Source organism: Rhinopithecus roxellana, chromosome 18 (genome assembly GCF_007565055.1).
Source record: "Rhinopithecus roxellana isolate Shanxi Qingling chromosome 18, ASM756505v1, whole genome shotgun sequence".
In the NCBI taxonomy this organism is placed as follows: Eukaryota; Metazoa; Chordata; class Mammalia; order Primates; family Cercopithecidae; genus Rhinopithecus; species Rhinopithecus roxellana.
The window spans coordinates 12,804,556-12,816,890 of NC_044566.1; the positions used below are offsets into that span (position 1 = coordinate 12,804,556).

The 12,335-nt window shown below is 37.2% G+C and overlaps 1 protein-coding gene across 4 annotated transcripts in view; it reads right to left on the minus strand.

Annotated features, from left to right (window-relative positions):
• The window catches only part of STK31 (serine/threonine kinase 31), a 172,317-nt gene that overhangs the window by 71,065 nt on the left and 88,917 nt on the right, over window positions 1-12,335 (minus strand). For all 4 annotated transcript variants that reach the window (XM_030922424.1, XM_030922425.1, XM_030922427.1 and 1 more), the window contains one exon: window positions 7,706-7,828. In XM_030922424.1, coding sequence (XP_030778284.1) covers window positions 7,706-7,828 — 123 coding nt within the window. The remainder of the gene's footprint in view (window positions 1-7,705; window positions 7,829-12,335) is intronic.

A 12,335-nucleotide genomic window follows, 5' to 3' on the forward strand; every position in this document is an offset into this window, starting at 1 on the left:
TAGGGCAATCAGGCAAGAGAAAGAAATCAAGGGTTTCCAGTTAGGAAAAGAAGAAGTCAAATTGTCCCTGTTTGCAGATGACATGATTGTGTATTTAGAAAACCCCATTGTCTCAGCCCAAAATCTCCTTAAGCTGATAAGCAACTTCAGCAAAGTCTCAGCATACAAAATCAATGTGCAAAAATCACAAGCATTCTTATACACCAGTAACAGACAGAGAGCCAAATCATGAATGAACTTCCATTCACAATTGCTTCAAAGAGAATAAAATACCTAGGAATCCAACTTACAAGGGATGTAAAGGACCTCTTCAAGGAGAACTACAAACCACTGCTCAGTGAAATAAAAGAGAACACTAACAAATGGAAGAACATATCATGCTCATGGATAGGAAGAATTAGTATCCTGAAAATGGCCATACTGCCCAAGGTTATTTATAGATTCAATGCCATCCCCATCAAGCTACCAATGAGTTTCTTCACAGAATTGGAAAAAACTGCTTTAAAGTTCATATGGAACCAAAAAAGAGTCCACATTGCCAAGACAATCCTAAGTCAAAAGGACAAAGCTGGAGGCATCATGCTACCTGACTTCAAACTATACTACAAGGCTACAGTAACGAAAACAGCATGCTACTGCTACCAAAACAGAGATATAGACCAATGGAACAGAACAGAGTCCTCAGAAATGATACCACACATTTACAGCCATCTGATCTTTGACAAACCTGAGAGAAACAAGAAATGGGGAAAGGATTCCCTATTTAATAAATGGTGCTGGGAAAATTGGCTAGCCATAAGTAGAAAGCTGAAACTGGATCCTTTCCTTACTCCTTATACAAAAATTAATTCAAGATGGATTAGAGACTTAAATGTTAGACCTAATACCATAAAAACCCTAGAAGGAAACCTAGGTAGTACCATTCAGGACACAGGCATGGGCAAGGACTTCATGTCTAAAACACCAAAAGCAACGGCAGCAAAAGCCAAAATTGACAAATGGGATACGATTAAACTAAAGAGCTTCTGCACAGCAAAAGAAACTACCATCAGAGTAAACAGGCAACCTACAGAATGGGAGAAAATTTTTGCAATCTACTCATCTGACAAAGGGCTAATATCCAGAACCTACAAAGAACTCCAACAAATTTACAAGAAAAAAACAAACAACCCCATCAAAAAGTGGGCAAAGGATATGAACAAACATTTCTCAAAAGAAGACATTCATACAGCCAACAGACACATGAAAAAATGCTCATCATCACTGGCCATCAGAGAAATGCAAATCAAAACCACAATGAGATACCATCTCACACTAGTTAGAATGGCAATCATTAAAAAGTCAGGAAACAACAGGTGCTGGAGAGGATGTGGAGAAATAGGAACACTTTTACACTGTTGGTGGGATTGTAAACTAGTTCAACCATTATGGAAAACAGTATGGCGATTCCTCAAGGATCTAGAACTAGAAGTACCATATGACCCAGCCAATATAAATGATGCTGCTATAAAGACACATGCACACGTATATTTAATGCGGCACTATTCACAATAGCAAAGACTTGGAATCAACCCAAATGTCCATCTGTGACAGAATGGATTAAGAAAATGTGGCACATATACACCATGGAATACTATGCAGCCATAAAAAAGGATGAGTTTGTGTCCTTTGTAGGGACATGGATGCAGCTGGAAACCATCATTCTCAGCAAACTATCGCAAGAACAGAAAACCAAACACCGCCTGTTCTCACTCATAGGTGGGAACTGAACAATGAGATCACTTGGACACAGGAAGGGGAACATCACACACCAGGGTCTATTGGGGGAAGCGGGGAGGGGGTGGGATAGCGTTAGGAGATATACCTACCTAATGCAAATGATGAGTTAATGGGTGCAGCACACCAACATGGCACATGTACACATATGTAACAAACCTGCACGTTGTGCACATGTACCCTAGAACTTAAAGTATAATAAAAGAAAAAAAAAAAAACACAGACCAAATAATTTTTTCCCCTTTTTTTTTTTTTTGTTTTTTTTTTGTTGTTGTTGTTGTTGAGACAGAGAGCCTCTGTTTGTCACCAGGCTGGAGTGCAGTGTCATTATCTCAGCTCACTGCAACCTCTGTCTCCCAGGCTCAAGCGAATCTCCTGCCTCAGTCTCCAAAGTGGCTGGGACTACATGTGCACATCACCACGCCCAGCTAATTTTTGTATTTTTAGTAGAGACAGGGTTTCACCATGTTGGCCAGGATGGTCTCCATCCCTTGACCTCGTGATCCACCCGCCTCAGCCTCCCAAAGCGTTGGTATTACAGGCTTGAGCCGGTGCACCCTGCCCAGACCAAATAATTTTTAAAGTATTTTTTCATTTGCATGCTTATTTTTTTCTAGTTTCCTATAATATCATATCTAGTACTGTTATAATCAGGCTGCCATAAAGAGCTGAATTACTCATGGGCACCTGGGAGTTCAGTGCTTTCTACATATAGGGTTGTCAGGCTTGCTCCAAATATCTGAAAGAATAACCTAGAACGTTGTTTTTGTTTTGCAAAGATATCATATAGGTGCAATCCTATATTGTATTACACTAGAATGTGGTATTTATAAAGAAATACTCAAAAAGAATTCTAAGTTTTTTTATTGCTGAATGACAAAAAGTACAATAAACAAAACAAGAAAGAAAGAAAAAAAAAGAATTGGAAAAGACAAGATAGGCACAGCCTGCTAGCTCTCTCCAGAAATCAAACCCTAGAAATTTTACAGAGATTTTAAAAAAGCTTAAGAGATCTCAGAAGTTTTTAATCACAAAACTCTGAGAAATCTTAGGCAGAGGATGGCTGATGTTTAGCACTGAATTAATAAAGCCCCTACAGGTGAAAGAAGGACTGTGTCAGAGTATAGAATTACCTGTGGGAAAAGAAAACTTTCTTCACAGGCCCTTCTCTCTCCCTCACATCAGGAAGAAAAACAGTAGCACCACCAAGAGGCAAGAGGTTTATGCAAGTCAGCACAAGAACACAGATAAGGCAAAAATTGATAACCAATATAGAAGAGCTGGCCAGCCCCTGACCACTCTCTTTCCTTCACTTCTCCCCTGAATATCTGGCAGCATTTATATCTAAGGGTGGTAGCGCCTAGAAAAGAGCAGTAGCTGAGGTAGAGGGAATAGGGGTTTGCTGAGGAGTAAGACTACCCAGGAGAGAAGCAAAGAGGGAGTAGATAATCCCTGATTGAAACATCAGAAGCTCTAGACCCTTAAAAACAACCCCAATATATTCCCTAAACCTATCCAAAGTCTTGAAAGTTGTGGTTCAGGCTTTCACTCTTCCCTAGGCCCTTCATATAACTACACAACAGTGAAGAACTAAGGTAGCTTATAGTTCCAAGGGAATATGAGATCTTGAGGAGTGGTAAGAAGAGGATAAAATGGTGTGAACAAACAAGCACTCTGAAAGAAGTATAAAAAACTAAGCCACCTTATAAAAATGAAGCAAAATCAGTGTCAATGGCCCAGATAACAGTAAGAACTCAAAAATAAGCATAATAAATTTTCTGAACAAAAGAAAGAATATTGGAAACACAAAGCCAAGTACTTACAAATAATAATCAACTGAAGATATTAAATATAAAAGAAATAATCTTTAACATACAAAACACAATGGATTGGCTAAATGGCAGAAGGGATACAGCTAGAGGATCAATTCATTAGCTACATGGTTAAGCCAAGGATCCCTCCAAAAAGACACCAACAAGATAAAAAAATTTTATTTATTTAGTTTAACCCACCTCCTACATAAGATAAAAAGATTTTAAACAATAGATTAGCCGTTAAAATATGTAGAGAACAGAAACAGAAGCTTAAATATCTATCTAACAGAAGTCTCAGAATAAGATAAAAATTTAATGGGGGAGGGCAGTATCTTAAAAAATAATTATCAAATATTACCTACAATTAAAGAAATACATAAAACCTCAGACTGAACTGGCTTAGATTCAATCAAAACATAAACATATTCTGATGCAACTGAAGAACAAAGTCAAGAGAAAAATTTAAAACTTCCAGAAGGAAAAAAGATCACAGAAGAACAAAGATTAGACTGATATCAACAATTACGGAAATAAGAAGGCTGGGCACTTTGGTTCACGCCTGTAATCCCAGCACTTTGGGAGGCCAAGGCAGGTGGATCACTCGAGGTCAGAAGTTCGAGACCAGCCTGACCAACACGGCGAAACCCTGTCTCTATTAAAAATACAAAATCAGCTGTGCACAGTGGCGCTTGCCTGTAGTACCAGCTATTTGGGAGGCTGAGGCATGAGAATTGCTTGAACCCAGGAGCCAGAGGTTGCAGTGAGCTGAGACAGTACCACTGCACTCCAGCCTGGGTGAAAGAGCAAGATTCTGTCTCAAATAAATACAGAAATAAAATTATAGAAATGAGACAACAGATGATTACTGTCAAAAGTCTAAGGGAAACATGGCCTTTGAACTTGCTATAGTCAGCTAAACAACTATTTGTACTTGAGAGTGAAATGAGATATCCTAAAACATCAAATAACTTGCAAAACAAAATACACAAAGATTTCTTTGAAAGCACTCTTAGAGAAAATATTCCAATATACAGAGAAAGCCAAGAGATAAGCGACTTATGAAATAAGAACAGAAAAATAACTCTAAAGTCTATTTAACTGAGCTATCACACACAGTATCTATAACAACCTGTGACTAAAGACAATTGTGGTTGGTTCGCTGGTTTGGGGAAGGAGGTAGAGAAAGAGAGGAAAGACACCAAAAGCAGATAGGAATGTTCTAAAGTATTAGAAGTGTGGCCGGGCATAGTGGCTCATGCCTGTAATCCCAACACTCTGGGAGGCTGAGGTGGGTGGATGACTTGAGGTCAGAAGTTCAAGACCAGCCTGGCCAACATGGTGAAACCCCATCTCTAGCAAAAACACAAAAATTAGCCAGGCATGGTGGTACATGCCTGTAATCCTAGCTACTCATGAGGCTGAGAAAGGAGAATCACTTGAACCCAGGAGGCAGAGGTTGCAGTGAGCCAAGATTGTGCCACTGCACTCCAGCCTGGGCAACAGAGTAAGATTCCATCTCAAAAAAAAAAAAAAGTATTAGAGGTGTAAGTTAGAAAAGGAGAGAAAAAGAAATCATGATGAACAGAAATACAGAAATAAGTTCTAATAAAACAGTAATTATAAATACGTAAATTAAGTTACCAAAAAAAAGATATAATTTTGAAAGGTGCTTTCAAAATTAAATCCATTAGTGTGTTATCAAGAGGGCATTTCAAAACATGAATACAAAAGGTTAAAAATAAAGGGAGAGGCCAGGCGCGGTGGTTCACACCTGTAATCTTAGCACTTTGGAGGCCAAGATGGGTAGACTGTCGGAGCTCAGGAGCTCGAGACCAGCCTGGGCAACACTGTGAAACCCATCTCTACTAAAATACAAAAATTAGCCAGGCATGGTGGTGTGTGTCTGTAATCCCAACTACTTGGGAGGCTGAGGTAGAAGAATTGCTTGAACCCAGGAGGCAGAGGTTGCAGTGAGCCGAGATCAGCCACTGCACTCCAGCCGAGGTGACAGAGCAAGACTCCATCTCACCAAAAATAAAAATAAATAAAATAAAAATAGAAAGAAAAAAAGAAAAGATGTTACAGTGTTAACCAAAAAGAAAGGTGGAATAGGAACTTAAAAAGCAAATTAAAATTTTTTTATTTTATTTTTAAAAATCTAAGTGAAAAAATAAGATTATATAGTAGTTAAAAAGAAAACATTATTATTATTTTTGACTTTTAGTTTAGGTTTGGAGATACATGTGAAGGTTTGTTACATAGGTAAACACGTGTCATGGGGGGATACACATTTTTAAAAACATTACAATCATGAATACCTGAACGCCCAAGAATGTGGCACTGAAATACTTTGAACAAGAACCAAAAGAACAACAGGGACAAATAGGGATAATCCTATCTATTTCAGAAATATGTAACAAAAATATCTCAAAGACTGATATACTGAACCAACCAAAACCTAAGCAAGTTTTAGATATATCTAAAACTGTACACCAAGAAAACTGAGAACACAATTTCTTGTTGAACTTAAAAAGACCAGTCACAAAAAATCAACCATGTATTGTATGCCACAAAAGAAGTCTAAATAAAATGCTGAGGAAATCAGAAATCATGAACTTTAATTTATTTGACCTTCATTATAGAAGTATCTTTCTTGGATACTTCAAAAATATAAACTATTTCTCAGCAAAATAAAGAGAAGTTCAAAGAATATTTTGGTGACCTGAGGGAATACTAGCAGTGGAGACAGGCTAGATAAGGCAAAAAGTCTTCTAGCATTGAACTTTAGAAAAGAGGTTTAAAGATGATCTTAATTACAGACCCTTAACCTACATTTACTAACAGTGAGAAGAAATAAACCTTTACAGGTTAAAGTAGAAGTTGCATTGTGGAAAGGTAAATTCTTACTATATTACTGCCCTTTTATATGCAAGGCTTACTTCAACCTTCTGGAAGAACTTATACTATTTATGCAATTCCATTTAAGAAAATGTTTCAAACCAGGGCTCCAATGGTTCTTAAGCCATGTGGAGCATCATCAAAACTACATCTTCATCCAGCAGGACAGAAAGAAACAATGCCCAGATGTCCCTGAATATCTTCTTCTCCAAATTTCTAGCAAGCTTATTCCCTGCAGTCCACAACAAGATCGATATTAGCTACTGGTCAGCTTAGTACTAGAGTAACTGACCAAAGCAGTAAAAATTCAAAGACACATAAAAGGTAAGAGGACTAGAAGAGAAAAGATTAAAGAGTTATTGTTTTCAAATGTTTTCATTTGAAATGAAAACATTTGGAAACACAGAAAGCACAGACTATCAACAGACAAATGAGAACTAAAGGAGAGGTCAACAGAGTTGTCAGCGAAACATCAGTATGTAAAAACCAACAGTATTCCTCTATTCAATCAAAAACAGGAAAGGAAAAGATAATATTCATAAAAGCAATCAAAAGCATAAATAAAGTTAAATTAAGAAAAAAGCATGAGGACTTATAGAGAAAATTTTTTAACAATAGTAAAGGACAAAATAAGATCTGAATAAGTAGAGATAAATATTATTACTAGGTGAAATGACTTAACATTGTCATGTTCATTCAACCCAAATTAAAGTCATTGCTGAGCTGGCAAGACAGGGCTGAAGACAAGATTCCACCATGTCATACAGCTGTATGTACTACAGTACTCTAGCCTCTGATCACATCAGGGAGAAACTTCCCTGGTCATGGAGCCTAAAAACCCTACAGTTTAAGGATCAGAGTTGATCCCTTCTCCCTCTAACATTTGGTCCTACTACAGTTTCTGCTAGAATGCAATAGACGACAGGTACCCACATATCTGCTACTGCTCCTGTCTCCATTAATTTCCCCAGTGAATACAGATGTAGCAGGCCTGGAGTCCCTAGCCATTTTACCTTGTTTGCAAGATAGATACACATATATACGTAGCCACAAAATGTATTAATATAAACTTTCAATCCCATTAAAAAGAAATTAGAATTCAGAAAACAGGAAAAATGTTTGCAACCATCGCAGAACAATCTAAAGTCTAAGCTAAATGCTAATTTCACTTCTTAAATAAACTTGCAATTTATATTTAATAAATTTTTAATTCCAACCTGCAATGCTTTTAAGCGTTTATTAAGAGATGACTCATCAACTTCCAGAACAAAATCTTCTACTGACATGTACAGCTTCTGCTGCATTTCATTTCTTTGGGCAATTAAAATATTCCCTTCATTCTGGAGGAAGAAAAAAAGAATAACCATCATTAATACATTGGGTCTTTTCTGCATATGACCTATTTGAATAAAAGTGATCTCCAAAATTCAACTTTATATTCTCCAAACATAGTAGCATTTAGGACATTTCTCTCCTTAGATCAACAAAATGACCCAAAAAAAAAAAAAAAAACTTCCTTTCTCTTAATTAAAAATAAAACATTTAAGTTCTATAACTCTGATCTGCTAATTTTTATTTTTCCCATTATTTCTGCAACAACGAAATTTTTGGGGTTTTTTTAGAGAAAATTATGTAAGTTCCTACTAATTATATATGGCCTCTTTCCTATTCCCATCCCACTCTCAACTCCTTCAGCTACTCATCCTTCAAGACACACTTGAACACCAGGATAAACCCTCCAATTTGTCCAATAGGCTGTGTTTGGAAATACATATGTGAAAGATATCCAAGAACTCTACGCCTTTTCTTCATTATAGCACTTACCATACTGTATTAAAAGTACATATTAATACATCCATCCTGTACCCAAGAAAGAAAGAAAGGATCATGTCTTTTAAAAATTTGTATCTCTATTACTTACAACAATGTCTGGCACATATACTTAAAAGCTTGAATTTTAGGATATTTTTTCTTGCATAAGCTCAACCAGACTATTTTACAACTATAAATAAAAAAGACCTCAAGTAAAGTCTATTGCTTTCATCATTAAAAAAAACAAAAACAAAAACATGGCAATCAAGTTAAAGAACTATGCAAAATACATGAATAAAAGTTAACAGTTCTAAGCCAAATTAAGTACAATAAGGGAAATAAAATGACAATTTCATTTGAGTGGCTACTAAGATTGTATATTCAGCCAATAATCTACTCTTCCATCTATCAAGTAAACTTTAAGTCCGGAAACATAAGCAGTAGTAGAAAAAAAAAAAACTGCTTTCAAAAAAAGTCACATCTGTACTAATAGAATACTAAGTGCTAAAGTACCATCCTGAATACTTTCACTATGCTCAAACCACAAAAACATTTAAGGCAGGTTTTTTTTTCATCTTATATGAAAATACGTTACGAAGTATTTTAATATCAACAGTGTGGTTTAAATAGAAAGAGAATAGGCTTTGCTGTCAGATATGTCTGGGTTCAAGTTCCACATTAACATTTAGAACTAGGGTCCGGGCATGGTGGCTAACACCTGCAATCCCAGGACTTTGGGAGGCCGAGGCAGGAGAATTACTTGAGCCAAGGAGTTCGAGACCTGTCTGGACAACATCGTAAAACCCTATTACTACAAAAAGTACAAAAAACTTAGCCAGGCATGGTTGGTAGTGCACGCCTGTAGTCCTAGCTACTTGAGAGGCTGAAGTGGGAGAATCACTTGTGCCCGGGAGGTTGAGGCTGCAGTGTGCTGTGATCGTGCCACTGCACTCCAGCCTGGGTGACAGAGTGAGACCATACCTCAAAAAAAATAATAATAATAATTTTTTAATTTAAAAAAAAATAGAACTAGGTAATCTTGAACAATTTCCTTACCCTTGTAAGCCTGTTTCCTCACTTATAAAATGGGAGCAAATATGCCCATTTTAAAAGTTAATGTAAGAAAATGCTTATAAACACACTGCCTGTGTTTCATAGAAATTAAAAAATTATTCACTCTGCTGTCATCTTCTTTCTTCCATGATCAGAAGTGATCAGTTAAAATCTAACATATAAAATAACCAAAATTTAATCTCTTCTCCAAACTAAACATTTCTGGCATTTTCAAAAGCCTAGTTATCCTGCTCATACTTCTCATTCAGAGCCAGTCAGGCTGCCAACTGGTCAACCTAGGTATGATTAGGGAGTAAGATTTACAGGGTATAATCCACAGAGACAGAAACCACAAATACTTAAGGTGGAACAAGTCCAAACACAACAGGTATAGAGCTCATAGGTGCTAGGGAAAGTTATGGTGGTTGTAAGGAATGGTTTACAAGAAAAACAGGAAGTTCAGTTCAGCTCAATACAATAAACTAAAGAAAACTGTGGCCGGGCGCGGTGGCTCAAGCCTGTAATCCCAGCACTTTGGGAGGCCGAGACGGGCGGATCACGAGGTCAGGAGATCGAGACCATCCTGGCTAATACGGTGAAACCCCATCTCTACTAAAAAATACACAAAACTAGCCAGGCGAGGTGGCGGGCGCCTGTAGTCCCAGCTACTTGGGAGGCTGAGGCAGGAGAATGGCGTAAACCGGAGGGCGGAGCTTGCAGTGAGCTGAGATCCGGCCACTGCACTCCAGCCTGGGTGACAGGGCAAGACTCCGTCTCAAAAAAAAAAAAAAAAGAAAACTGCAACAGAAAATAAATATACTTGCACCTAAGCTAATAAAGAACTTACGTGAAATGTTTCATTGTCATACCCCTACTCACACACACAAACTACCTCTCAACAACAGGTGACTCAGACACTAATTAATAGTAAGGCAGAGTCTTATATGCATAAAATACACCACTCAGTCCAGAGACGATCCACATTAGCATGTATGAAAGCCACTCTGGTTTACAAGCCTAATGTTCCTCAAAAGCCACCGTCTCTTATAACAACTCCATAGGTATAGCTTCCAGGGTCCCTCAAGGGGCATGTCTAGTTGCAAGAGTCCACATCAAGTATTTGTAGTTTGTAGTTCCTCCCAGTACGGATGCAATTTGACAATCATAAGTTATATTTACCATAAATAATGTTGCCTGGTAATACCGTTGAAACATTTTATCATATTACCAAGGGAACAAAGACAGGGAGTTAACCAAAGGTCAAGTTTCCATGCAAAAGGGGAAAAGATTTTGTTACCCCTTATCCACAATCACCAGTTGTCTATTACACCTTTCTTACAAGGCTATAAATGAAGCAAATTATTAATATGAAGATACTGTAAAAGTTAAAGATTTTACACAACTATCATTATAATATCTGCAGTTCCTTTTCTTTTTAGAAAGATAACATTTCCTGAGTTCTAATTTGATTACACTGTGATCTGAGACACTGTTTGCTATGATTTCAGTTCTTCTGCATTTGCTGAAGAGTGTTTTACTTCCAATTATGTGGTCGATTTTAGAGTAAGTGCCAAGTGGCACTGAGAAGAATGTATGTTCAGTTGATTTGGGGTAGAGAGTTCTGCAGACATCTACCAGGTCCACTTGATCCAGAACTGAGTTCAAGTTCTGAATATCCTTGTTAATTTTCTGTCTCGATCTAATACTGACAGTGGGGTGTTCAAGTCTCCCATTATTACTGTGTGGGAGTCTAAGTCTCTTTGTATATCTCTAAGAACTTGTTTTATGAATCTGGGTGCTCCTTGGGTACGTATATATTCAGAATAGTTACCTCTTCTTGTTGAACTGTTCCCTTTACCATTATGTAATGCCCTTCTTTGTCTTTTTTATCTTTGCTGATTTAAAGTTTGTTTTGTCAGAGACTAGGACTGCAACCCCTGCTTTCTTTTGATTTCTATTTGCTTGGAAAATTTTCCTCCATCCCTTTATTTTGAGCCTGTATGTGTTTTTGTGTGGAAGATGGGTCTCTTGAATACAGCACACATATGAGTCTTGACCACTTAGCCAATTTGCCAGTCTGTGTCTTTTAATTGGGGAATTTAGCCCATTTACATTTAAGGTTAATATTGCTCACTCAAAACCACATAATTTCATGGAAATTGAACAACCTGCTCCTGAATGATTCCAGGGTAAATAATTAAATTAAGACAGAAATCAAGAAGTTCTTTGAAACCAATGAGAACAAAGAGACAATCTACCAGAATCTCTAGGACATAGCTCAAGTAGTGTTGAGAGAAATTTATAGCACTAAATGCCCACATCAGAAAGCTAGAAAGATCTCAAATCAACACCTTAACATCACAATTAAAAGAACTAGAAAGGCAAGAGTAAACGAACCCAAAAGCTAGCAGAAGACAAGAAATAATATCAGAGAAGAATTAAAGGAGATAGAAACACACACACACACACACACACAAACACACACAAACCCTCCAAAAAAATCAATGAATCCAGGATCTGTTTTTTTTTTTTTTTGAAAAAATTAACAAAATAGACCACTAGCTAGACTAATAAAGAAGGAGAGAGAGAAGAATCAAATAGACTCAATAAAAAATGTTAAAGGGGTATAGGGGTATCACCACTGACCCCACAAAAATACCAACTACCTTCAGAGAATACTATGAACACCTCTACACAAATAAACTAGAAAATCTAGAAGAAATGAATAAATTCTTGGATGCCTACACCCTACCAAGACTAAATCAGGAAGAAGTTGAATCCCTGAATAGACCAGTAACAAACTCTAAAATTGAGGCAGTAATTAACAGTCTACCAACCAAAAAAAGCCCAGGACCAGACAGATTCACAGCTGAATTCTACCAGAGATACAAAGGACAGCTGATACCATTCCTTTTGGAACTATTGCCAACAAGTGAAAAGGACTGACTCCTCCCTAACTCATTTTATGAAGCCAGCATTATT